Source organism: Calypte anna, chromosome 12 (genome assembly GCF_003957555.1).
Source record: "Calypte anna isolate BGI_N300 chromosome 12, bCalAnn1_v1.p, whole genome shotgun sequence".
Taxonomy (NCBI): Eukaryota; Metazoa; Chordata; class Aves; order Apodiformes; family Trochilidae; genus Calypte; species Calypte anna.
The window spans coordinates 4777045-4801521 of record NC_044258.1 but is presented as its reverse complement, the minus strand read 5'-3'; the positions used below and the strand labels follow the sequence as shown (position 1 = coordinate 4801521).

At 39.7% G+C, this 24477-nt stretch overlaps 1 protein-coding gene across 1 annotated transcript in view; it reads left to right on the top strand.

Moving 5' to 3' along the window:
- The window catches only part of DOCK3 (dedicator of cytokinesis 3), a 183891-nt gene extending 163996 nt beyond the window's left edge, over positions 1-19895 (top strand). Inside the window, exons 44-57 of the mRNA XM_030458632.1 lie at positions 937-1103; positions 1641-1727; positions 2177-2356; positions 3336-3419; positions 4682-4798; positions 6006-6127; positions 7663-7798; positions 8287-8434; positions 10424-10576; positions 14090-14208; positions 14549-14636; positions 17963-18085; positions 18702-18784; positions 19292-19895. Coding sequence (XP_030314492.1) covers positions 937-1103; positions 1641-1727; positions 2177-2356; positions 3336-3419; positions 4682-4798; positions 6006-6127; positions 7663-7798; positions 8287-8434; positions 10424-10576; positions 14090-14208; positions 14549-14636; positions 17963-18085; positions 18702-18784; positions 19292-19798 — 2114 coding nt within the window. The 3' untranslated portion in view covers positions 19799-19895. The remainder of the gene's footprint in view (positions 1-936; positions 1104-1640; positions 1728-2176; positions 2357-3335; positions 3420-4681; positions 4799-6005; positions 6128-7662; positions 7799-8286; positions 8435-10423; positions 10577-14089; positions 14209-14548; positions 14637-17962; positions 18086-18701; positions 18785-19291) is intronic.
- The last annotated feature ends 4582 nt before the right edge of the window (positions 19896-24477 follow it).

Here is a 24477-nt window from a genome sequence, read left to right as displayed (position 1 = left end):
ACAGCTTTGCCATAATGCGTGTTTTGTGTCATTACAAGTGTTCCTGATACCTTCTGTTGGAGAACATTTTGTTGGGAACAGATCTTAATTCCAAAGAGTTCTTCTCCATTGTGTTTGTTTTTCACACCAGTATTATTACTTTTTTGCAGTCTCCCTTCTTTTAAACTGAATTCTTTTATAGCTATGGCTTTGAATCCCATTCTTCTCATTGGTAATCAGTACTGTGGCGTGCTGCACCAGTACAATACTTTATATACATTTAAGGACTGAACCACGTAACATTTAGTGGGTCTGCAGAGACTTTTGGAGATTTTAGTCATTGGAACACTGTTGTTTGGCTTGTGCAACAACAGCAAGGATATTGCACAGGACAACAAACCAGAAGGTCTACTTTCATAGACAGAGGGCCTGTTTGTGTGTTTTGACTGGTTTGTTTATGCATGCAGAGATCTTGCCTGTAACACTGCTGTGTAAAACTGTTTAATTAAATGTGACTGCAGTTGATTAAATTAGGACAACTTTGACTTGTAGCCAAAGCTGGAGTATCTAAGGTGAAATTTATTGAAGAGGAAATATTAGATGTTTGTGTACCTAAATATATCAAGATCTACTTAAGTTCCTGCACAAATGAGACACCTAGCTTTGATTAAAAGAGGAACTGGATATTTTGCCTGCTGTAGATATTTTGGATGTCCAACTTTGCATCCTCAGGTATCTTCCTCTTTGGTTAATCTACACTGTACAGATGGGTACTATAACTCTCTAGATGCTCCCAGTAGTTGTAGTTTACCCTGCTGCTGTTTCACTTGCAAAAGAAGAATGCTGGAAAACAAAGAGGAATGTGACTTTCTGAATGCACCATCCTGTGTCTTTCCAAAGCACAGCTATCTTTCCTGTTTTGTGCCCTGTGGCTTTCTTTGACTACATGATTTACAGATTTACAGATCTATGCAGTGACTCCCATCCCAGACAATATAGATGTGCTGCAGATGGACCGTGTCCCTGATCGCATCAAAAGCTTTTACCGAGTCAACAACATCCGGAAATTCCGCTATGACAGACCCTTCCACAAGGGCCCAAAGGACAAGGAGAATGAATTTAAGGTAGAAGTAGCAAATAAGCAGTGTTTAAGTGTTACTTTCTTCAAGACAAATGCTGTTGAATAATTTATGCTGATACAGCCTTTCAAACAATCCTGATTTGATGGCCAAAGATAAATCAAATACCAACTAGCTGCTCAGTCTGCTGGTTACACACCTGACCTGATTAGAACATTTTCCAGCTTACAGATGAGTTATTTCAGTGCCAGGAGAAATACATTTTAAAATGAGGATAGGGTTTTTTGTTTGGCTGGATTTTTTCACTTATTGCCATCTATGTCCAGAATGTCTTCTTGCTTCCCAATACAGAATTGGTGGTCAGCCTTTAAAAATTAATAGAAATGTTGCTTTAGAGCATACTGAATTTTGGTTTTGTTGCTCAAATGACTTGTTGCTTCAGCATGACATTCTGCAAAGTTAAGGCTCAGGAGGTTAATATATTCTTTTTTGAACTCTACGCCCTCAGTGCCTGTGTTAAGAGTATAGGTGATGTGATTTGTGATTCACTGTGCAACTCACATCCTCAATTAATCTTTGCAGAGCTTGTGGATTGAGCGAACCACTCTGACCTTGACTCACAGTTTGCCTGGGATTTCTCGTTGGTTTGAAGTGGAGAGAAGAGAACTGGTAACATTCATAGTTCCTGTATTTGGGGTTTGAAGTTACAAGCTACTAAGGATATGGGATAGGCAACTTTAGCTAAAATCTTGCAGTTTTAAAATGATGAAGTTTATCAATTATTAGCTGCATCCTTTTTCCAACAATTAACCTAAATAATTGCTGAATGTTAACCAGGGGAATTATGTGAAGGAACATGACAGTATAATGGAGACAGTGCCCAAAGAGATGAAATAATTGCATTGTTGCTATGTCTTCAGTATACAGAAAAGTTACTACAAGTCAGTGACCTGAAATACGGCACTGCCAACAGTGAGGTTTGTAAATGTAGGTTATTGTCTTCAAAGCAGTAAAAACGAAGAAACCTGAACAATCCTAGAGTATCTTTTCATTACAAGGAAGATTATAAATCTCATTGAGGTGTCCGTGGAACTCAAGTATATTATATTGCCTTTAAGGTTGAAGTAAGTCCTTTGGAAAATGCTATTCAAGTGGTTGAGAACAAAAACCAGGAGCTGAGGACACTGATAAGCCAGTACCAGCACAAACAAATGCATGGTAACATCAATCTTCTCAGCATGTGTCTGAATGGAGTGATTGATGCAGCTGTTAATGGGGGAATTGCACGATACCAGGAGGTAAGCCAGACTCTGCTTCTGAAATTAGTAGCATAAGTTTATTTCCACTGCTGTTTCAAAGAGAGTATGACTTAATAAGGTAAGAAATTTTCATGCACACTATCTAAACACGAGGCTAAACCCCTGCTTCATTATTGTGAATCAATGCTTGCACAGCACAACAGAAGGATCCAAAGGTGGAGCTAGGAAAGCACACTGAAGTGGGTGTAGTTGGCAGTGGTGTTTCTCAAGAATGACTTGGCTTACCTAGAAGTCAAAACTTGTCAGGTAAAAGAATGAAGCAGATTATATACTTGTGTATATATGTATACACACACACACACATATATATATGCTGCTTACTTTATAAATCCATTTTGTAATACAGGCAGTAGGACTCCTCATAATTGAGAGTGATTGGGCCTGGTATCAGGAAAAGCTGCTAATTCATGCTACTCAACATTGATTTCAGATTCACTGTAACCCTAAAATGATCTTATATACTGTATGTTATTTGGCATAATCTTTGGCAAGCTGTTACTTAAACTCCATGTTACAAAAGGTAAGGTTAGGGTGAAATACTGAAAAATGGCAGCAGCCATCAAGGGGTGTGGGACACAACCTTCCTACAAAGCCATGAAAAGAAAGCTCTTCATGCTTTACTGAACTCAGTTCCTTTAACTTCAGGCAGTTATGTGAAGGAAACTCTATAAAATTCAAATAACTGGGTGATACTAGGCTTAGTTGTACAGCTCATCACTATCATGTGGGGAAACTTGGTCTGATTTGTGATTCAACAGACTCATCTAGGTTGTTAAAAATGTGCTGTAGCTTTACCTGGATCCCAGAGTGCTAAAAGCAGTAATACTGAGCTGTTGCTGTTAGCTTAATATATTCAGTTTTCTAAAGGTATTTGGACCTTTTCCTCTCATTCTTTGACACCAAGTTACAATGAAATTATCTTTGAGTAAGGAGAAGGCTTTCTTTTTTTTCCCTACAGGCCTTTTTTGATAAAGATTATATCACAAAGCACCCAGGAGATGCAGAGAAGATCACACAGCTCAAGGAACTCATGCAGGAGCAGGTACTGTTTTTCATATTCAAAAGAATAGTGTTACTATCTTGGGATAACTTATCAGGTCCAACTGATTGATTCAGAAGCAAAGAATTTTGGCACAGGAGATCAAAAATACATTTAAACAAGACAGGGGGGAGAGATGGCCAAGAAGTTTATGAAAAGGTATTCACATTGTGGGATGTACAGCCAAACTCAGCAAGAAGTACATTAACCTTCTTTTTTCTGTATATTATTAAATAGGCATCTTTCCATGTTTCAAGCCTGCCATTCACTTTTGGTATTTTTAATTATATCTGCCTAGTAAATTTCAAAGATAATCAAAGTCAGAACAGCCCAGGTCAGGCTTGAGATTAAACTGGCAAAGCTATATGGGAAAACTTAATGCCTGTTTATATTATCTGCAGATTTATATTTCATTACTGTCTCCATGACACATTGTGGTAGATAAAGCTATCTGAATGCTTTGATGGGAGTGAAATCAGAAAATCACATCCCTCTAAACTGAGCTTGGCAAGATATATCCCATTAAACAATGTGTCCAAGCCTGAACAGAGCTACTAGGCCTGTTTCTTCAATCACTTAACTGCATTTCAGATTTCCCATCTGTAAAATAAAGATAAAACTTATCTCCATCCAATCCTCAAGAGAATGTTTGAAGATTAATTAGTTATTGTTTGTGCAGACTTTGGATCATGTAGGGAATTATATACATCTTAAGCCTGCTATCATTACTGTTTTCTTTCATCTGAGAGCTTATGTAATCTCGTTCAATCACTGATATATGTTTGACCTTTGAAGAAGTGACCTTTAAAATAACTAACGAGCAACAGAAATAGTGGCTGTGCATACCACGATGCTGCTGTTCAGCTCAATTATCAGAACTCCTTTTGGAAATCTCTGTTGGCAACTCTGACCCCTTCTCTGACAGGAGGTGGAAGGAATTTTCTCTCTCACAATGAATTATCTGTGTGAGGATGTAATACTGTTCACTCTGGGGAATCAATCTGGTAATTTTTTACAGTTATCTCTTACCAAAAGTAAACTAACGTGTCATAAGTGTACTTAATCTCACACCTAAAGTACTTTTTGAAGCAATGTGAATTTACCAGGTCTCCTAGGCTTGCTTAATTATCAGCAGTCTTGTAAATGAACAGTGGAATATTTTACAGTACTTTCATGCACAATGACAGAACTACAGGAGAGGCATCTCTTTTGTGTCTCAGACAGAATTTATTTGGTTTTGTGTTGTTATGTTTTCTTTTCAACAGGTACATGTCTTAGGAGTGGGTCTGGCAGTTCATGAGAAATTTGTGCACCCAGAAATGCGTCCGCTGCATAAGAAACTGATAGACCAGTTCCAGATGATGAGATCCAGTCTGTACCATGTAAGCTCTGATAGTCATTTTCCCCCTTTTTTAAATCATTAGGAGATAGGATTAAACTTCCATTAGTTGCAGTAAGGTTCAAAAAAGAACTGGGTAGATACAGTTCTGGCAATCTACTAGATTGCCAGATTATCAAAAGAATTCTTTTTGTGCAAGAAGTTCTTGTAAGTCTGTTAACTTAGCCTTGAATCTAAACTAGAATTTATAATATTTGTTCATATCACAGAACAACTGCAAACTTAACTTTCAGTTACTGTCCTACATAGCAGAAAACCACACAAAACCAAAGAAGCTTAACATAAAGTGTTCGATGTTGAGCTCTTTGAAAGAACAGCCATAATGTGGAATGGTGTGACATGAACTAGACCCTCCAGAAGTGTTTTTATTTAGGCAGTGATAAATTCCTGTTGGTAACTTTAGGCATCCAGCTCTGGTGGTCAGAACATGCATAAAGGGCCTGTAGTTCCTGTGCAGCCAATGGAACTGACCAGAGCATGGTTCACACCACCTGTTACATACCAGAAGAACCAATATCATCCTCTTTCGGAATGATACCTTTCCTCAGAAACTGCCAGTGCATTCTCCTCTTCCTGGTATACTGAAATCTTTACAGCTACCTAGATGCTATTTTGAACATTATCACATCCAAACTAAGGATATCTTTTTATAATGTAGAAGAATTATTTGAAATATACGTGTTAGCACTTTACTTTCCAACTGGAGTTTCTATTTTTTAATCTAGCTTCTAACTTTGAAGGCTTTTGCCTCCATTCTTAGGAGTGAACACTATGCAAGGATGGCCAGGAATAACAGTGCCACAGTTTTAAATGATGACCTGATGATCTCTCTCTTTCAAAGCAGAAATCCATACAAGTTGCAACTGCCAGTTTGAGTTCTCTACCTTTCTTGAGAGTATGGACAAGATTTGTGTTTTTGAGTTCACATTTCTTTTTTTGAAAAATTTAAGTGGCTGTAGCTTGGGTGACACTATACCTCTGCTTTCCTCCCAAATTCCCTGAAACAGTGGCTAGAAAATGTCATTGGAAATAGGGAGAGAACAGGATTGTAAAGCACTGAAGCTGTTTATCTTGTGGAAACACAGATTAACTGATGACCACAGGGAACACTGAAATAGATCAGGATTTTCCTGATAAGAAAACTTGAAAATTTCCAAGACCAACTTAGCTGAAGTGTGTTTCCTTTGCAGGAGTTACCTGGTTTGGATAAGCTGAGTCCAGCCTGTTCTGGCAGTAGTACACCACGCAGCAATGTCCTGGTTTCACATGGGCCTATGAGCCCAGAGAGCATAAAGCTGGTGCATCGACACAGGTACCCTGGGGTTTTCAACTTAAATGTCTGGGATCTGTGTTCTGCTGCAGTAAGATTCAGTGATCTAAGATGAAGTTAACAATGCTGCAACTGGAGCAGAATGAGTTTTGGCAGAAGTGTCTTTCATCTTCATTCAGTGCTAGTTATTAAATTTTGATTGAGAACTTGAATGAGAAAGTTTAGAAATCCAATTTGCAGCAAATGGTAAGTACCTCCAGGTGTTACTCTAACACTTTATTACTGCCGAGGAAGAAAAAAAGCATCTGCCACTCAGATCTCCAGATTCAGCATGACTCTGGAGCTTCCAACTTCTGCCTTTCAAACAGCAAATAACTGGGTCCTTAGGTAGCGAAACAGGAAAATTTTACTGCTTGTTTTAGAACCCAACTCAGTGCCCATTTTTAAGGATCAAAAAATGTTCACATTATCATTTGTTGTAATTCTGATCAAATCAGGTGTTTTGATCACAATACCAGAAAACAGCTCTGCCTTCACAGAAGTATCTGAAAATGTAGATGCTTATTCAAACTGAATACCCAGCTTCAGAACCGAGATGATGATTAATGGTAATTTTTTTTCAGGGCAACATTGGTTTTGTATGCAGCCAAATTTCCTTATTTGAAAATGTACATATCCATGCCAGTATGAAAAACAGTGACAGGACAAAATTTTAATTGTTCTTCCAATCTTCTCTTGGTGGGTGCACACAGCTTAGCTGTTTATTTTATAGCTGGCATGAAAAGCTGTGGAAACTTAGTCTTGAGTACATGAATCCAGGATGGTAAAATTCTTTTTACTATTAAAATCAAGAAGCTCCTCCAGCTACTTTTTGGGCTTGGCAGTTAACAAGTTGTCTGGGTGATAAAACAATTTTTCTCAAAATTCCTCACTTTTTAAAGCTTTTTTTAGTTCCTAGGGCAAACTGGGGAAATCCTATAGTGTACAAAATATGTATTTGTGTATGTGATTCAGAGTGATAAAGAAAAAATTTAATTTCAAGAGTGAGATTGGGGTGCAGGCTGCACACCAGCTGGGCTGTATTACTGTCAGCTACGAAGTTGCCTTCAGCTGTAATGCTAAGGCCAAACAGATGCAGTAAGGAAAAGTGTACTTTGACCTGTGTGTTTTAGGTTTGGCTTGTTTTGGGATGTTTTTTTAAGCTGCTCTCATCTGTTGCATGTCAGCATTAAAAGTGAGATGGGTTTCAGAATGTTCTGCTATTAACACACACCAAAAAAATGCACCCAGTGTCATGACATATTAACCTGGCTTTAGATTCTGAAAATCTACATCCTACATACTATATGGTCTGACATTTAGCCCTAATGTCACATTTTTCCTGCTTACTCACATTTATGGATTTCTTTAGGCTTATTCAGACCAATTTTTCAAATGTGTTTGACATAATAGAGGTTACTGAAAGCAGCAGGTAAATGGCAGGTACTACTACCTTGGAAAGAAATCAGCCTTTACAAATTAAAACGCAGGTTCAGAAAGATAATGATGCCTTTGTTCTGTCTCTGGTTTTATTCCAGCCCACTGAACTTGCTTGGTTCAGTCCGACACTCATCATCCTCTCTGTCGTCCCACACCTCCAGTGAAACAGGAAACCTGGTTATCCTGACTGACAGTTCTGTGGGGGAGACTGCTGAGGATATGTACCACATGCAGGTACAGCTGCAGCACAGCCAGGAGTGGCTGTCAGAAACAGCACTGGATGTGCTCTGGAGGGTTATGCTTTGGAGTAGTACACTTTACCTGTGCACATGCTGGGATCGGTCCTGTGATATTTTCCTCAAAGAACTGAATAGGTAGAAGCTAATCTTCAAGAAAGATGACAGAGTAATGCAGCAGGCTTACTTTGGGAAGAATTTAAATTCTTCTAAATTTATACAATGAAAGCTGCTACCTAGGTCCAAGATCATACTGTTGCTTTCAAAAAGTAGCCTTAGTTGGCATGTTATTTATATGGCCTGTTCAATATAAACAGTTTTGTATTGTTCTTTGTTTGTGGGAGTGTGAATGAGTCCCACAGTCCTGAGTGCAGATCTGTACTGGCCTGCACTGAAGTTCTTTCTTAGAGGTAGCACCTTAGATGGGTAAATATCAGATCCACGGATCTGCTCAGATCTCTCTTGGTGATTTCTCTGCCTCTGCAGCTTGTCTACCCCAACTCCAGGTACCAAGACTCAGTCACCAACATCTCTGTTTTATCCTCATCCCAGGCTAGCCCTTCCACCTCAAGCCTGAGCTCTACTCACTCGGCACCATCCCAGATGATTAATTCTGCTCCTTCCAGTGCTCGAGGTAAGAATGGATGGATCCTAATGAAGGGTTAACTGGACCTGCAGGCATCCTCTAAACCTGGCAACATCGTTGACTTGTTGGTGAAAGACCACCTAAACAAAATAACACTGCTTGTTTCTCTTTTGGAGCTGCAAATGTCTCCGCAAAACTGTTTTCTTAAAAAAATGTTTTTATTCTCCAGAAATTGATTTAACCTTTTCTTATCAGTATTTCGAATGTATCTCTAATACATGCTGATTTCAGGCAGTTGTATTTCATAATGATTTCCACTGTTATGCCACAAAAACTGTGGCAGGCAGTCTTGAGGAAAACAAGAATAGTCTTTGGTACCGTCCTTGAGAGACAGATTGTGAAAACAAAGGCAAAAAAAAAAAAAATCATGTTACACATTTAATGAAATTATGGCACAAAAAAAGAACTCAGGGCAGTTTAGTAGAAATGTCTGTATCAAAAAGCATATGTATATGATGAATGTAAAAATATAAGCATGTTAAGTATGGGAGTTTAAGAAAGGCTTTCCTGCTGGGAAATTCTTGAAGAAAGGAAAAATGATAAAAGAGACTCCAGGGGTGCTCACGTTACCTCTGCTGTTACAGTAGCTGGTGTTGATATTGCTAATCATTTTCTTCCCAAGCCTCTGGAGCTCTCTGTGCAATCTCCTGACTCTGGTTAACTTCTATTCAAGTTCTGTTTTTTTCCCCTCCTCTCATTTTGGATTCAGATTCACAAATTTCTACACCTCTTTTCACAGGTGTCTAAAGAAGAAGGTATCCAGGATGTAGCCAGGCAGAGGCTGATATTTAAATCTTATCCCTTTTTCCCATACAGGGCAACTGTATGTCTCCTTATGGACAGAGAATACAGAGGGGACCCTTTGGGGGCAGCTTGGGGCTTTTTTACTCAATTTTGCAGTAAAATCTTAATTGACTGGCTGTTATTTAATTGAAGAATCAGATGAAGTAGGAAGGTGAGAAGTGGACATCTTCAAATAAAGACAAATAACTTCACTAATTACCAAGGTCTGGAAGGCAAATAGTGAAGTAACCAGATGGAACTGGCATGACCATAAAGGGAAGATGGGACTGAGGACTGTCATGTCAGGAAGATGTCCTTACGTGGATGTGTGTCAGCTGGCATAGGAGGTCTGAGTCTTTTTAGGGATCTGAGGAGTTTTGGTGCTCATAGTGTTTCAAGCTATTTTCCACTCAAAAAGTCCAGTGCTCACAGTGACAGGCTGGACCAGTCTTTCTGACCTTGATGACTTCACAGCATCACCAACTTCCCTCTTTACTGTATTCTTTACTGTTGCTTAGAAACCAAAGTGATGAATGCTACAGAGGTTGATGGGGCTGATGGATGAACCAACAGCACCTCCCAGAGATGAGAACTAGACAATGACAGCTACCACAAATGAGGGAACAATAAGAAATAATATACTTCAAAATATATGTATCTGTATCTATTCTTTACTAACTAACTTTAACAAAACTAACATGTTTTGGTAGCCTATGATACAGCATTTCTTATGAATACTGAATAGTTTATTCACTTTTAAGTTAGGTTAGTGGATTAAGGGTTCGACTTGATGATCTCAGAGGTCTTTTCCAACCCAGATGATTCTGTGAGCACAACATTCAGACATTGCCCAGAAACGTGGGATTTCACTTCCAGTTCCAGATGCTTTCTGTTTCACACTGTGCAATTGCTATTCTGGTTAGTATGACACTACTGTTTGGAATGGAGTTGTTTTTGATGAGAAAAAGCCCGTACACTTAAGTTCTACTGTGGTAATACAACTTTGTTTTTCTCCTTGGTGATTTTCCCTTTTCTTTTGTTTTTTAATTGGGTGAATTTGATGCTTGTGAAAATGAGAGACCAGTATAACTGGCTGGAGCAAGGTACTTCACAAACATTACATGTGCAGCTCTGCCAATGCACCTCTATCCGTTTTTCTTTTTTTGGTATTTATTTATATTCTTTTTAATTTAGTGCTGGTGAAAGGTGCTGGATTGACAACACTGGAGGCTGAAGCCCTCTATTTACCCACAGAACAGATACAGCATGGGCGGCAGCCGTGCAAGCTTCCCCACGCTGCCCCCACCAATGTGCCTCATCTCTGTCCTGGAGGGACCACCTCTAGAGGTGAGAGGATAGTTCAGTCACCATGACCCATCCAATCCTTGGCCTTTCTGCTGAGACTGCCAACAAAGCTACACCAGTCACAATGCTGCAGTTAAACACTTCTCAGATAGGAAGTATATAAAGGCCAACGATTCAGTTCGTACAGGCCACCTAAATTATCAGCTTAAAATCTTTGTCACTTGTGGCTTTATCCCGAGCATGTTAACTTGGATTTCTAGGTTTTAGTCAGCTATTTTAATGCTCTTCTCATTGATTCAAACATAAATGTGAACGAAAAAACACCCTGTAACATTACCCAGATACTTATTCCACCTTGTTTTACTGCAGAGTCCTTTCTGGAGCTCAGCTACTAGCACTGTGCTGAGAAGATGGGTACCATTATAATTTAGATTCCTCTAATTAATTCCTCTAGTTTACCAAATGAAGTCATGGCCTTTTGTATTAAGAATCCAGCAGGAATTGAAATCTTTTTTTGTTATTCTCCACTTCGAAAAACCCTATGATTTCATTAATGTTTAAAACAGCAGCACAAGAAAATTATTTGGCTTGTACAAAAAAAGTAATACAGCCATTAATTGAATATTTTGCTTATAGGACACTCATCAAGACAGCAGATCAATGACTTGATTGTACCACTAAACAGCAGATTAAAGCAGCGAACCTTAGGGTAGTTATACACAAGTTAGAGAAAAATTCTTAAATAGAATTTTCTAATTCTGTTGCTAACAACAAAATTACATTGCTAGTACAAGTATCTGTCTTTGTTTCCAGCTGGCTTGACCCTTGTGTAGCTGCTTCTCTATCAAAACAAAGTAATATCTGTGTGGAGGATATATAAGAAACTGAGAGTTAATTTTGGCTTCATTTGAGGTGACTCATGAAGCACTGCTCTAACCTTGCTGGAGTTAAAACATACTGCAAGCTGATGCTTGTTAAACAGAAATTGTAATGCAGAAAGACCTGGAAAGAGCTAGGAGTGGCTTTCTATAGTAATTTTATATAAAATACGTTTGGGACTCATCTGATGCACTCTAAAAGCAACTCTCACTTGACACTTCATGACTCACTCATCTCTTAAGACATCCCTACTGCTTCCTCAGCACAGCCCCCTTTTTAAGGTATAGAAAATGAGTCCCAGGGTCTTATTCAGCACTTTGCAAGAACCCATATACTTACAGTAAAAACTTCCTTCTTAATGAAAAGTAAGTTATGATCTGGTTCAGGAGCAAACTGTGTTTTGTAACAGTTAAGCAAATGATGATTCAGGAGAAAAGATTAAATGAGTCTGGAATATAACTACATTAGTTTTCAGTTTAATTCCCTGAAACTAGTACTTGATACATGTCAGTATTTTCATAATTAAAAACCACCTCTGGCTTCAGTGTAGGTTCTCCTTTCTTGTACACATTAAGTATGCCAAACTACAAGCTAAAAGCAATAAGCCCTGACACATGCTGCAGCATTTTATGTGGCCACTGGCCACCCATTGAAGGTTTTAAAAACTTTGACTTTGTTTTTTAAATTTTGCCAGTCCCTGAAAGGAGCCATGGTGATTGTGCTCTCCATCTGTCCAAAGAAGCAGGCCTGATTACTAATAAAAGCTTCGGTAATAGCCACTCCTCTTGTGGCCTACAATTCAGAGGTATCAGTACTTATTCTGTTTGCAGACTGGATATTTGGCATAATCTGTTACAAACTTTATAGCTATATTACTTGCAAATTTAGGATACCAAACAGCAGAGCTGTTTTGTAAACTAAACTCTGCCACCATATTTAGCACATGTGGGATTTTTCAGGTCATGCAATGCAAGGTCTGTGAAAGTTTTAATACCATATAAACTGATGGCACATAGAGATTGTTTACATCTTGGTTATGAAAGAACAAGGATGACAAGATGAATAAAAGTGAGAAGTTCAGAGTGTAGGTTGTGCTGTGATGTAGTTCTGGGCACAGCTAAAAGTTCAGCATCCTTACATTTGTCATGGCAGAAACAGGACTACCTGTGATGTGTGAGTAAAAGAGACTCAGCATAAAGTATTAACACTGTTTTCCAAGCTGATGTTGTATCTAAGAGCAAATAATGTTGTCTAATTATGTTTCTGTTTTATGTCTGGGGAGAAAATGAGTTCGGAACTAGAATGCAGATACTCTGCAGCTGTTCATGCTGGGGTGGGGCTGTAGATTAATCGGGGATCTGCCACCCCTGATGGAAATGTTGCAATTGTAGGACCTTACCCTGCATTCTGCTGGACACATTGTTCCTTCCACTGTGTGCTGAATATCAGTCCCAAAAACTGCATGTTTGCTTTTGCTGGGGTAAAAGCTGCATTAACTAGCACCAATGCCTTTGCTCATATGTTGGGAGTGCTGTACAGGTAATGTGTGTGGTTGTGGAAAGTTTGCAAAAGGGGGCATGTATTCCCCAAAAGCCAGCATGGCTCTGTAATGCGCTGTGTGCTGCCATCTGTTAAGTGCGTGTTTGTGACGCAATGAAATAATCAGTGCAAATTAAAGCTCACTCCAGCAGCTTCAGAACATCAATTCCTGCCTAATATTGTGCATCCCAAAGGGATGCATGTGTCAGTAGTATCAGACTTTAGGAAGTCAGTAATGGGAATCGTTCTTCGAGCAAACCCAAACCTACTGTCAGCTGTTGGATATCAGAAGGCGTATTGTTACATGGCACTCATCTTGAAGGACTCAAGTCCCAAATAATTCCATGCGCCAGGAAGCTGTTTACATGAATAACCCCAGTATCTTAAATGACAACTATGCAGATAACTAATAGTTAAGTCCTGCTATACAAGCCTAAGCATTGCTAAAAGTCCTGTTGTTGTAAAATGTCTCAGGATACCAACGCACTCAGTTGTAATCATACATTATCTAGGGTATTAAAAGCAAAGTGCCACCCACAATTATAGAGAATTCCATTTATTATTGGGTGTTTTTTTTATTTTCACAACAAAGAAGCTAACTAAGGTGTCACCAACTCAATGGCAACACCTCAGACCATCTCTACCAGGGATTACAAATGAAGTAGCTTCCTGCTTTAAATGGATCATCCATCATCTCAAGATTTTATCCCTTTCTTCCACATTCAGTCCTAAAATGCACAATTTTAGGCATTTCTATTGCTCTACAATACTTCATTGGGCAGTGGGACATTAGGCGCTGTGCCCCACAGCTGCAGCTGATTCCACAGAGATGCCCACTTTTCCTTTGTTTTAAGAGGAAACACTTCGTAACATACAACTAGGGACACATCTATCTCATACACCTTACCTGGTGTATATGATTGTAATCTAATGGTATATAACATGCCAGTTCTTATTTCATCCTCGTGCTGTGCACCACACCCACAGTTAGCTGCTTAGTGGGCTTGTCACTGTGTTTTCTTGAGTCCTGTCAGAGCATCCGTCTGAACAAATGGCAAAGGAGGAGTAGATAACTGGGCATGCAGAGACATGGCTGTTGTTTGTCATGTGTACGTGATTGCTCTCACTTGTTTACAGGCTCTCCCTCTCTACCAGATAAGTACCGCCACTCTCGGGAGATGATGATGCTGCTGCCAGCCCATCGGGACCGACCCAGCAGTGCCATGTATCCTGCAGCTATCATGGAGAATGGACAGGTAGCAGGATCTCATTTATTTCATGCCAGTTCAACAACCTGAAACTGTGACTTTAGCTTTACTATCTTTTATCACTGGAAAGCTTCCCTTTCTATTTTTGGAAAGCACAACAACTTACGTAGGATTATTTTCAGAGGCCACACAGAACTTCACATCTATTTGACCCCCCCCTAGAGCCACCCACTTTGGTAGTCAGCACTAGACCCAGCCTTACATTCCCATTTAGTAAAAAAACTTCCTTTGCTTAAAAAAAAGCAAATAGAAAGCTCCAGGGTTCCGCACCAGCTGTTCCGTAACTAATTTTTTTAACTTTTCTGTGTTAACTTTTCTTCTCCCTTAGCCTCCAAATTTCCAGCGTGCTTTGATGCAGCAAATGATTGGACCATGCAAACCTTGCAGTGACCCCAACCTGTCTGTGGCTGAGAAAGGTACCTCTTTTCCTGGTTAGCATGCATGCTTTCTAAAATACTATTACTCTGGTCATGCTACTGCAAGTAACAAATGGGTTTCTACATTTCCTGGCAGAATGCACTCTCTCACATTTGTTTAATTAACAGTTTAATTAACTGGGCCCTCTGCCAACCTATAGTCACTTCAGATCATTCACTGAAGGGTAGAGTTGCACAAACCTCGTTATTTCAGAAAGCTTTCTGAGTTGAGCATTTTGTTTGTGAAACAAATCCTGCAGCCTTTATCAAGCAAAACTTCTAAAGCAACAAATGAGGAGTAATGGAAAGAAGAGTGCATGACGATGAGATGTACTGTGTTTTTACGTATGCATTTATTGTTCAAATCATTAACACTTCCTGTAATCCCTCTCTTTTTCTTTAAGTTTAGGATTAGTAATGTATGCTTTTTTTCAACACAATGGTTTGAAGGAAATAGGCAGAGCCCTTGCAGAAAAAAAAAACCATGAAAGAAGAGGAGTTTGTTTGATGTTAACAGAAAGGAAAGGGGTTGTGAAAGGGGTGCCATGGACAAAGCAATGGGCTCAAAAAATTATCTGAAAGGCAGCATTCTGAAAAAGGAGGAATGGACAAAATGAATGAGTCAAAAACTGAGATAAGGAGGCTGCCTAAGCAAGAAACAATCATGTTTAAGAATAGGAAAGAATGGTATCTTTGAAGACTTTTAAGGCCAGGAAAGACCAGTGCAATTCTTCAGTCTGACCTACATAGTATACTCCATTAGACTTCTGTCAGTATTATTGTTTCAGTAGATGTGCCTGAGCTAAATTTTATCTTTTGGGGAAAAAAAACACCTCCCAATTTTATTTTAGCATTCCTAATAAATCAGAATCTCCTACTCCAACAACGTGACAATCTTACAGTCCATCTTGAAACCAAAAGCCAATGTACAGATCTGAATAATGGCAGAATGATGACTTGATGACAATAATGATGACAGCAGAGTTAAGACTTGAGGGTGAGTTAAGAGATCCATCTTAGCTGTGTTAATTTGAAATGAAAGTATCACAGAGGTGGTGCTATTTTTATAAAGCACAAGAGAAAAGCCTGGAAAAGGACAGTAGATAAATATTACTTGTCTAGGAAAAACATTTGATTTTGTATTTGTGGGTGATATTATCCAAGAGTGTAGTATACAGCACAAAGAGAAGGGATCAAAGACAGAAGCAAGAAGCCCAAAGGAGCCATGAAAGACAGAGATGATGTTCAGGAATGGTTTTTAGGGTGTGGTGTGGTGTGACAGGGACCCTAGCTCTTCTGCCAGGTTGGTAGCATAAATGCAGTGACAGGTGTCTTACAGCCTGCATCACTGTTCGTAAGTCAGGAAGCCGTCCGCCTTGGGTCTTGTTAAAGGTCACACCCCATGAAGTTACCTCGGAACTACTGCAGTCAGAAGCTCCACTCAGTAATTCTCATTGACAAAAGGGTGACAGTCACCCAGAGCAGAATTGTTCAAAAGCAGCTTCCTTGCTAATTAAACTTGTCCACCAAGCCACTGAATGCTGCTCTGGAAAGAAAGATGGACTAGGACAAAGAGATCCCTGGCTAGGTTCCTCCCCAAAGTCTTTCTGACAGAACACTTGAGTTAAACAGGGAGGAGCCACTCTTCAAAATCATCTGACCTCAGGATGATTTCCAGCACTCCTGAGTACTTAAAAGGCCTTGAATGAGTGAACATTGAGAAACCATAAGTGGATTATGCACTGGGATACCATATTCTCTTCTTCACATTCTTCTACTGCACTTTTAAAAAAGATTAGGATTTAAAAAGCCCAAACAATAATCATTTTACAGGCCAAGCAAATGAAGTTTTATTCTCTCCTTTTCACTTGACACTGATATATTGCAGGTGAGACTGGTGTCAGTTCTGCATCTTGTCCCTATGTTAGCCTTGTGACACCAGCTGCTGTAGTGCAAATGAGAGCTCTGGGGTATGTGTACAGCATGAGCAGAGGTGCTGAGGAATTTCATCTGAAGCCACCTTACCTGCACTGAGATGTATCACTTGGGTTGAACTTGTTCTCTGTCAAGGTTCTTCAAATCTTTCTCAGTTTGAGGGTGTGTCTTTAAAAACAGCATTTACCTTTACACTTTTGGTTTTGTTCTGTCTTACAAGGCTTTTGCTTGGTGATCTTCTTTACTTTAGGGAATTTTAGGTCTTGGGGAGCCTATGTTCATGCTAGCTCATGAACTAAGGAGAAAATAAAACAAAAAAGACACCTTTCAAAATCATTTTAGAGAAGAAATGCACCAAAAATGGCTGCAGGCATTTTAATTAAGGAAAAATCCTCTTCAGATGTCAAACTCCATGTATATTTCTCCAGGCTTCCATTTTTCAAAACTGAAGATGGAAGAAGCTGGTTTTATCTCAGCTCACTGAATTACCTTGCTTTCCTTTTCTCTTTTCTTTGCTAATGTGACTTATTTCTTTTTGAATAAACATACACTTATTGCATGTCTATCTTCTCAAAATTAATCAAGTCTTGCAGTGTTTGGAAGATAACAAGGTGCATTTTACTAATGCTTCAGGTTGTCGGATTTCTTGAGATCTTGAAAAATGTTCATGTTAGAAAGAAGCAGCTTTTATTTCTATGAAAAGCCACAGTCACAAAGATCATGCTCTCTCTAGCCTTCCTGATGAATAGACTTGATCTCTTCTGGTGGTTTTATAATACAAGTCTGAACTGCTGTTTTAAATATTTTTTTGTTATCAAAAATTTTATGAACTCTAGCTTGGATTTCAGGCCTGTGATTTCCTTTGTAACAGATGGAAGTGTAATTTCCCCTACATCCTGTATTCAGTCTTCACTTAGCCAGTGTAGTGCAGAAACAAACCTTCCTGTGTTACACAGGGGTTCTGACACACATTTCCTTCTGCTCGTTTGTCACCAAGCAGAAGAGCTCACAACTGGCAATCTAGCTGCTGTTCCATCAATGAGGTTTCATTTTTACTTGCTGGTCTGCCAAACAAAAAGAAATCCACAACCCAGAAAAAAAAGACCTAGCACAGATCTACTGCTCTTCAGATTTGCTAGAAATGAGGCAAGGGGGCCATGGCAGGGAGATGGGCAGACTAACACCACGACCACCTAACTCTTGCTTCCTTAACAAAGCAACAAACTTAACACACTGTAGACTGGACAATGTCTTTGCACGCCTTCAATCCTGCCATTCATCCAGCCCCTGGAGTCTGTCTCTTTACTGCTGAAGATCACATCAGAAAGCCAGTCCTAATCCCACAAACTCCCAGTTGTGTTACCCAAGATAAATCTGTTTCAATCCTTCAGCTGTGCCAGCAGCACCCAGTAGCTGGAGCCTAGACAGCGGAACCAGAGAGGCCCTGCCATTCCTGTCTGCCCACGTTGGGAGCATCTTGGCCCCACCAGTACCTCCCCGAAGCCTGCCCCATGGTAAGGACATGCCCAGCAGGCCTGCTGCGTAATGCCTGCAGTTGTGCACAGAGAAATGTAGACCACCTGAAACCTGACCTTCACTATTTCCACCCTGATATATAAAGAAATCTGAAAAAAACCTCAAAGTCTTTCCTGGTCTTCTAGGTTAGCACTGGACAATGTTTTCAAAATTGTTTTCCTATTTTTTTTCTAAAATCTTCAAATTTTTTTACAGTCCTTACAGAAACACAGACTTGCATGTATTCTAGGGCTAGAATTCAGTGTGAGTGTTGAAGCATTGTCTGCCTTCTTGCCAATGACCATCTTTAGCAGTAATTTAAGGTTACAAAGCTATTAAATGAAACTTCAAATGTTCATTGTTTATGAGCCTGTTGCCTTGCCATGAGATCCTTGATAACTGGGGTGGGTGGAAATCTACCACTTCACTTAACTTGTTAGCATTTTGAGATGTGACAGATACATTCCACAACATGTATCAGAAAGGAAGTCCTAGGTTGGAGTGGAGTTACCAGCATTTGGAGCTGTTACCTGCCATTACAGAGTCTAAAATCCCAGCTCTCTCACTGGAGTGAGGCAGCACAAGTATGCATTTCTGATCCTTGTCTCATTCCAGGACACTACTCACTGCACTTTGATGCCTTCCATCACCAGCTCAGTGATGCTCCTCCAGCACTGCCTGCACGAACATTGCGCAAGGTAAAAAAGTGGCAAGAGAGCAGAGAGGTAATAGAAGGAAAATAACAGACACCTGAAGGAACCCTCTCCTCCACTCCCACCAAGCAGCCTTTAAATACAAAAAACACAGTTTTTTACATCCTAATAACTTATTCATGAGAAAACCCACTAAAAGCTCGTCCCCAATTCCAGAGTTTAATGCTATAGAAATAACTTCCACGTGTTGTAGGCCCTTCCACTTTATGTATTTGCAGCACATGCTGTGATTTCAGGCACCCTGATCGTTCCCTCAACTCCTGTTTTTTTAACACCTCTGGAGCTGCTAAGTGCACTTGTCTGCCCACAAGAGGTACTTCCGTACAAGTCAGAGAGGTGCACATATAAACTAATAACCACTGACATTATGAACCCAAATGGAACTGCACCATTTTTAACATCACTGTCAAAAGCTTAAATGTGGAACAACACACAAGCAAGAATGTTGCCTCGTTTGTCAATTTTAACCTGGTTTTGTTTTTCTTTGAACAGTCCCCTCTTCATCCTATCCCTGCATCACCCACCAGTCCGCAGTCTGGTCTAGATGGAAGCAATTCCACTTTATCCGGCAGTGCCAGCAGTGGCGTCTCCTCCTTGAGTGAGAGTAATTTTGGACATTCTTCTGAACCACCTCCTCGCACAGACACCATGGATTCTGTCCCCAGCCAGGCCTGGAACACTGATGAAGACCTAGAGACACCCTACCTCCCTGTCAGGTACAGTCTCTCTGAGCCTGATGTCCTCGAGTCGCTCAAATCCCAGCCATGCCGAAGCCACTCTGCTCCATCTGGAGTCATTCCTCAGGACACCATGGACCCTCCTGCTCTACCCCCCAAACCTTATCACTCCCGGCTGCCAAACATGGAGAATGAGGAGGGAATGATAATCGAAGATGATGAAAAACACCGCCCACTGCATCGTAAAGTGTCCCAACCAGTGAGTGGTGGAAAGGAAGAGCAGGCCAGGGTAGCATGGGAGCATGGCATCAGTGAGCAGTAGGGACAGCTCCTGTAAGCAGCCTGTGTCATCAGTCCAGGTCTGACTGCAAAGGAGAGAGATAAGGACTCGGAGAACAGCAAACTGATTTTCTACTGCCGCAAGTTTATGTCTGGAGCCCACAAAAGCAATTGGGCCATCATGGGAGGTTGCTGCTTTCCTTTTAAATTTATTTTTACACCTTTCCGTTATGATTTTTAACTTTCTGTGCAGTGGACAGTTTGTTCCTTCTGCAGTTTCTTAACCACATCAGATGGCACACAAGCCACAGAGACTTGCAGAGGCTGAAAAATACAAATTTAATTGGAGGGGGAAAGAGGGGGGGATGTGGCAAGCTGATTTTGATACTGCTTTCCTCCCAGTTCTGAGACGCACACGAGTAGAAGCAGTTGCACTAGGGACATGTTTCTTTGCTGTACAGAAGTGAAAGCTCACTGCTGAAATCAGGGATTCTATGAACTGTCAGGCCGGAAGGTGCATGAGCTGCGGGCAGTGGAAAGATGGCAATTCTAAGAAGATATTGGCTCTTTTGAGAGCAGGATTGTACATATCTGTGCAGTGATCTCCCTGCATTGGTTCATAGGTGCTGAGGCAATCTAACCAGTGCTGATGCACTGATTTCGAAGATATCATTTCCAACAAACTCTGCCTCCTTTGTTTTTTATGTACTGTTTGATTTCTTAAATTTTGCTTTCACTGGCTACTTTCTCATTGGAATCATATGCTATTCATCTGTGCTACAGGATGAGAGGAGGTTAGTAGCCATTGGAGCTGCAACCTAATTGTAGGCCTTTCCCATGCCCAGCTTTGGGCAGGCTGTTGACACCAGCATTTCTATTCCAGTTTAAAAAAAAATAAATAACCAAATTGAGTTTTTCATGCTACAGCTGGTTGATTACCCAGCCAGTAAAGAAAAGGTGGCTTAAACGCATCATATCCAACAATCCTTGCCTCAGGGCTGAACATCATAATTCTCACCAATTTCCATCACTCAGGAGCTGAGATTCATTCCCTGTTAACACACTGTCCTCAGTCCCTCCCAAAACCTCACTGCAGCTGGTGTGCAGAAAGAATCTCCATTTCTCACAGTAGACAGAAAACATTAAGATTCAAGAAATGCTCAGTACACAGTGTACACCCTAGAGTCAGGGATCTTAAAGGCAACCTGTAAAGAAGAAATGTTTGTTTCCTCTTTTGCTTCTTTAGAATGTATAAAGAAGTTTTAAGAGCTTCTTCTCTCTTCTGGAAGGTTGATTTCTTTTCTCCCCAAGCAGCAATACAGCCTTCTCCACCACCATTACCCTCCCCCTGCCCCATTTTTTTTTTTTAAATAAACTGCTCCAGAAAGGTTTTAAGAATGTTTAAAAAAAAAAAAACCAATGAACCAACAAACCCCATGAAACAGAAGTATGTAGAGGTGAAGACAGTACAAGCCTATGAACACAAAACAAGCCTTTTAATCAGTATTTGTTTAGTTCAGTACATGACAAACCAGGAAAAAATTCTGTGGGTAATAGAGCAAAGATCTCTTCTTAGGAATAAACAATTTCTTACTGTTCTTTTCAGTTTTCAGTATACAATATCAAATGTTTAATGTTTTTGGATAAACTAGCAATGTTCCTTACCATGCCCACACACATTTTAGCCTTCCTCACAGCCCTTACATCTGCAGATTACAGAGCAAAGCACACTCCAGAGGATGGCGAAGGACCCAACCTCTTTCTTACCACAGAAAAATCTGAAGCACATTCAACTAAGAGACTTACCTCTACCATATAAATTCATGTCAGAGACAGGAACAGCACTCAACTTTTGTATTCAGTTCTTGCCCTAGCCACTCAGTTTCTCATGCTACAAACAGCATAAAGAAGCAAAAAAGGATATTGTAAATCTTTTACAGGTCACCTTTAGCACTACCTCTAAATGCAGTGACTGGGCAGAGTACATTGCTTCTGAGCTCTCCTAAAGATGGTCTGTCTGTACCAAGTCTGGACTCAGCGGTTCTATGAAGGGGATTTTAAGAGGATTTTGCTTTTTTTTTTCTCAAGCTCTAGCCCATGCAAAACTACTAAGTTACAGATTTGTTTCTTAAATGGCCTATTTGGCTGGAACAAAGTCTCTCTTGCTTCCTCTATTTTGCTATATTAACACAGGCTGCTTGTAATCATTATATCCTTCACAATTAAGACATTAATAAAACCTGGCCTCTGGTGGACATTTCATTTCTAGCAGGAAGGAGAGTTTTCCAATACTAGGAACAGTCTTAAATGTTAATGAATCACTATGAACCTCTGGTACAGTACACATGTATGAAAACTCAAAATTATGTTTTTGGTAAAGGTAAGTCAAGGTAATTCCTCAGAAATGAGTGAAATATTTTCCCATATGCTATTCTCCAATCTGACTGAGCTTCTTCAAGTGAAGCTTTTAAGAGAACTAGGTATATGATGCCATCTCTCATGCCCCCTATTTTTTGGCAGAAAGATTAAAATTGGTAAGTGTACTAACTTACTGAGCTTCGTTATTGCAAAGAAATCAGCAGGTTTTGCAAATGAAACTCCAAAAACAAGAATGCAGCTAACATGGACTAAGTCCCAATCAGCTGGAAAACCTGCCTACTGGAGCTCTGATAAGTCTCTCAAAACATATCATCCTGCTCTTATTAGAGACATGGTACAACAGCAGAGAGTCCATTTTGGGAGTCTAATGTGACTATGTATTTGTAAGGGTTTGGAGATCAACCACATGATGTATAAAAATACCCAGTTTATGGTAAGTCCACACAGAGAAGGACTAAATAAATTGCTGAATTTACCAAATTAAGGTTCTCTGCAGTTGAATTTCTGTTACTGTTCTGATATCTACCAAATATTCTATCTCCCTTTTCATTGCTTGCCTTAAAGGGGGCAGAAGATAGAAAGACTATTACTAAGATTTTGTGAATGTTGAAACTAATACTTCTTGGAACTAATATTTCTCTTAGGGTGGGGTATCCTATAACATAACAGAACTCCCAACATCCAGCTCAGTCCTCCAGTAGGTGGAAACAACAGCAGTTGTTACATTTGCCCAGGAGGATCTGAAGATTCCTTGTATAAACCACAGCAACAGGATGTTTTGAACAGGACCTTGTCATTCTGTATTTAACTCTTAATTCAAACTTAAGATGTACTTGCCTTCATTGGGTTTTCTTTGCATAACAACGTAGCATGTGCATTCCTGGGAAAATTGGTGAAATTCTGCTACAAATCTCTCCATTGTCAGTGTACCTGCTGGCCCCATCTGAAACAAAATTTAAAAGGAACTATAGTAGTAGAAGAAAAGCAATTGAAATAATTTCTCCAAATCCTATTTTTTTTTCAGTGGTTCAGTTGGTTTTATTACTGTGTGAAAGACTAAGATTTTTTTCTGTCTTTTCCTGTTCCCTTTTAGCTTACTTACCCCCTTTTTAAGATAAGGGATATTGCATATCCCTTCTATGGGAGAATCAGCCAAAACTGGGGAGGCTGGAGAGAGCAAGAGCCTTTGGGAAACAAATTATGTGATATTTAAAATTTCCTCTGATCATGCTTCTCTGTAAATATCCCTATTTGAATGCTGTGTATTTGTACAGGAAATTGAGCAAAAAATGTATAGATTGTGATGTCTGACTGGTATTCTGCCCTGTAAATGTGTTTTTAACCTCTGGCATTCTGTGCTTATTTAAAAAAGGCAAAAACCTCTAACCACTTCTCTTTTGTGTATTCATGTTTGAAACAAAATTAAAACAGCTATCTTATCTATAATGGAAATCAAATTTAAAAGGAAAAAAGTAATTTGTACAAGTGTCCTAAAGGTACTTCATTGTATATATTGTGATAGCATGTTTCCAGAACCAACAAATAAGTGGTGTGAATTTTAGATGTAAATATCTACCGTTTGTTTGGGTTTCTTTCCCTTACCCATTCACTCGACTGCTGTGATGTGGAATTAAAGATTAATACCTGATATTAAAGCAGTACAGCTGTATGTTCTTTTGGGTTAATCTCAGGCTACTCCAAATGTTCCAGAGCTATGCAGAAACAGCCACTGCTTCCCACTGTTGCGTGAAAGAAGAAAATGGGCAACTAAAAGGACCTTGTGGCTGGTATGTGTGGTGAGGCAACAGCTTCCACATTATTCTCTTAGCTGGTGGTACACTATCTAGTATCAACTTAGTAATCAAGCATCAGCCATTTCCAACACCTGAGCTGGTCAGCTGGGGAGCTTTAAACACATGCAGCAGCCCAAGACACCTGCTTGTCCATCACAAGCTTTAATCCACAGCTTAGAGTCAACACTTTCAGAGATCAAATGAATCATCAATTATTTCTCCAATGCATACCTCACTGTGCAGACTGCTATTTGACAAGTGATCTCTTATTTCACTTTCTTACTGCAATAGCATGACATATTGGCAGTGATTTCATTTCTCAATTTAAGTATTTAAATATCAATCATTTTAAAAGAATGGGTGTGAAAGAATAGTAATTAAGACGTAGGAACACAGGATTTGGGAATTAGAAGCTAGTGACTGCTACATGTGAGTAATCTCAAAGATGTGCATTTTCTTCTATTACCACTAATAAATGAAGTCAAGGTACAGGAGACAGAAAAGTTACCCTTTTCTCTCATTCTGTCTTAACACACATACACACAAAGTT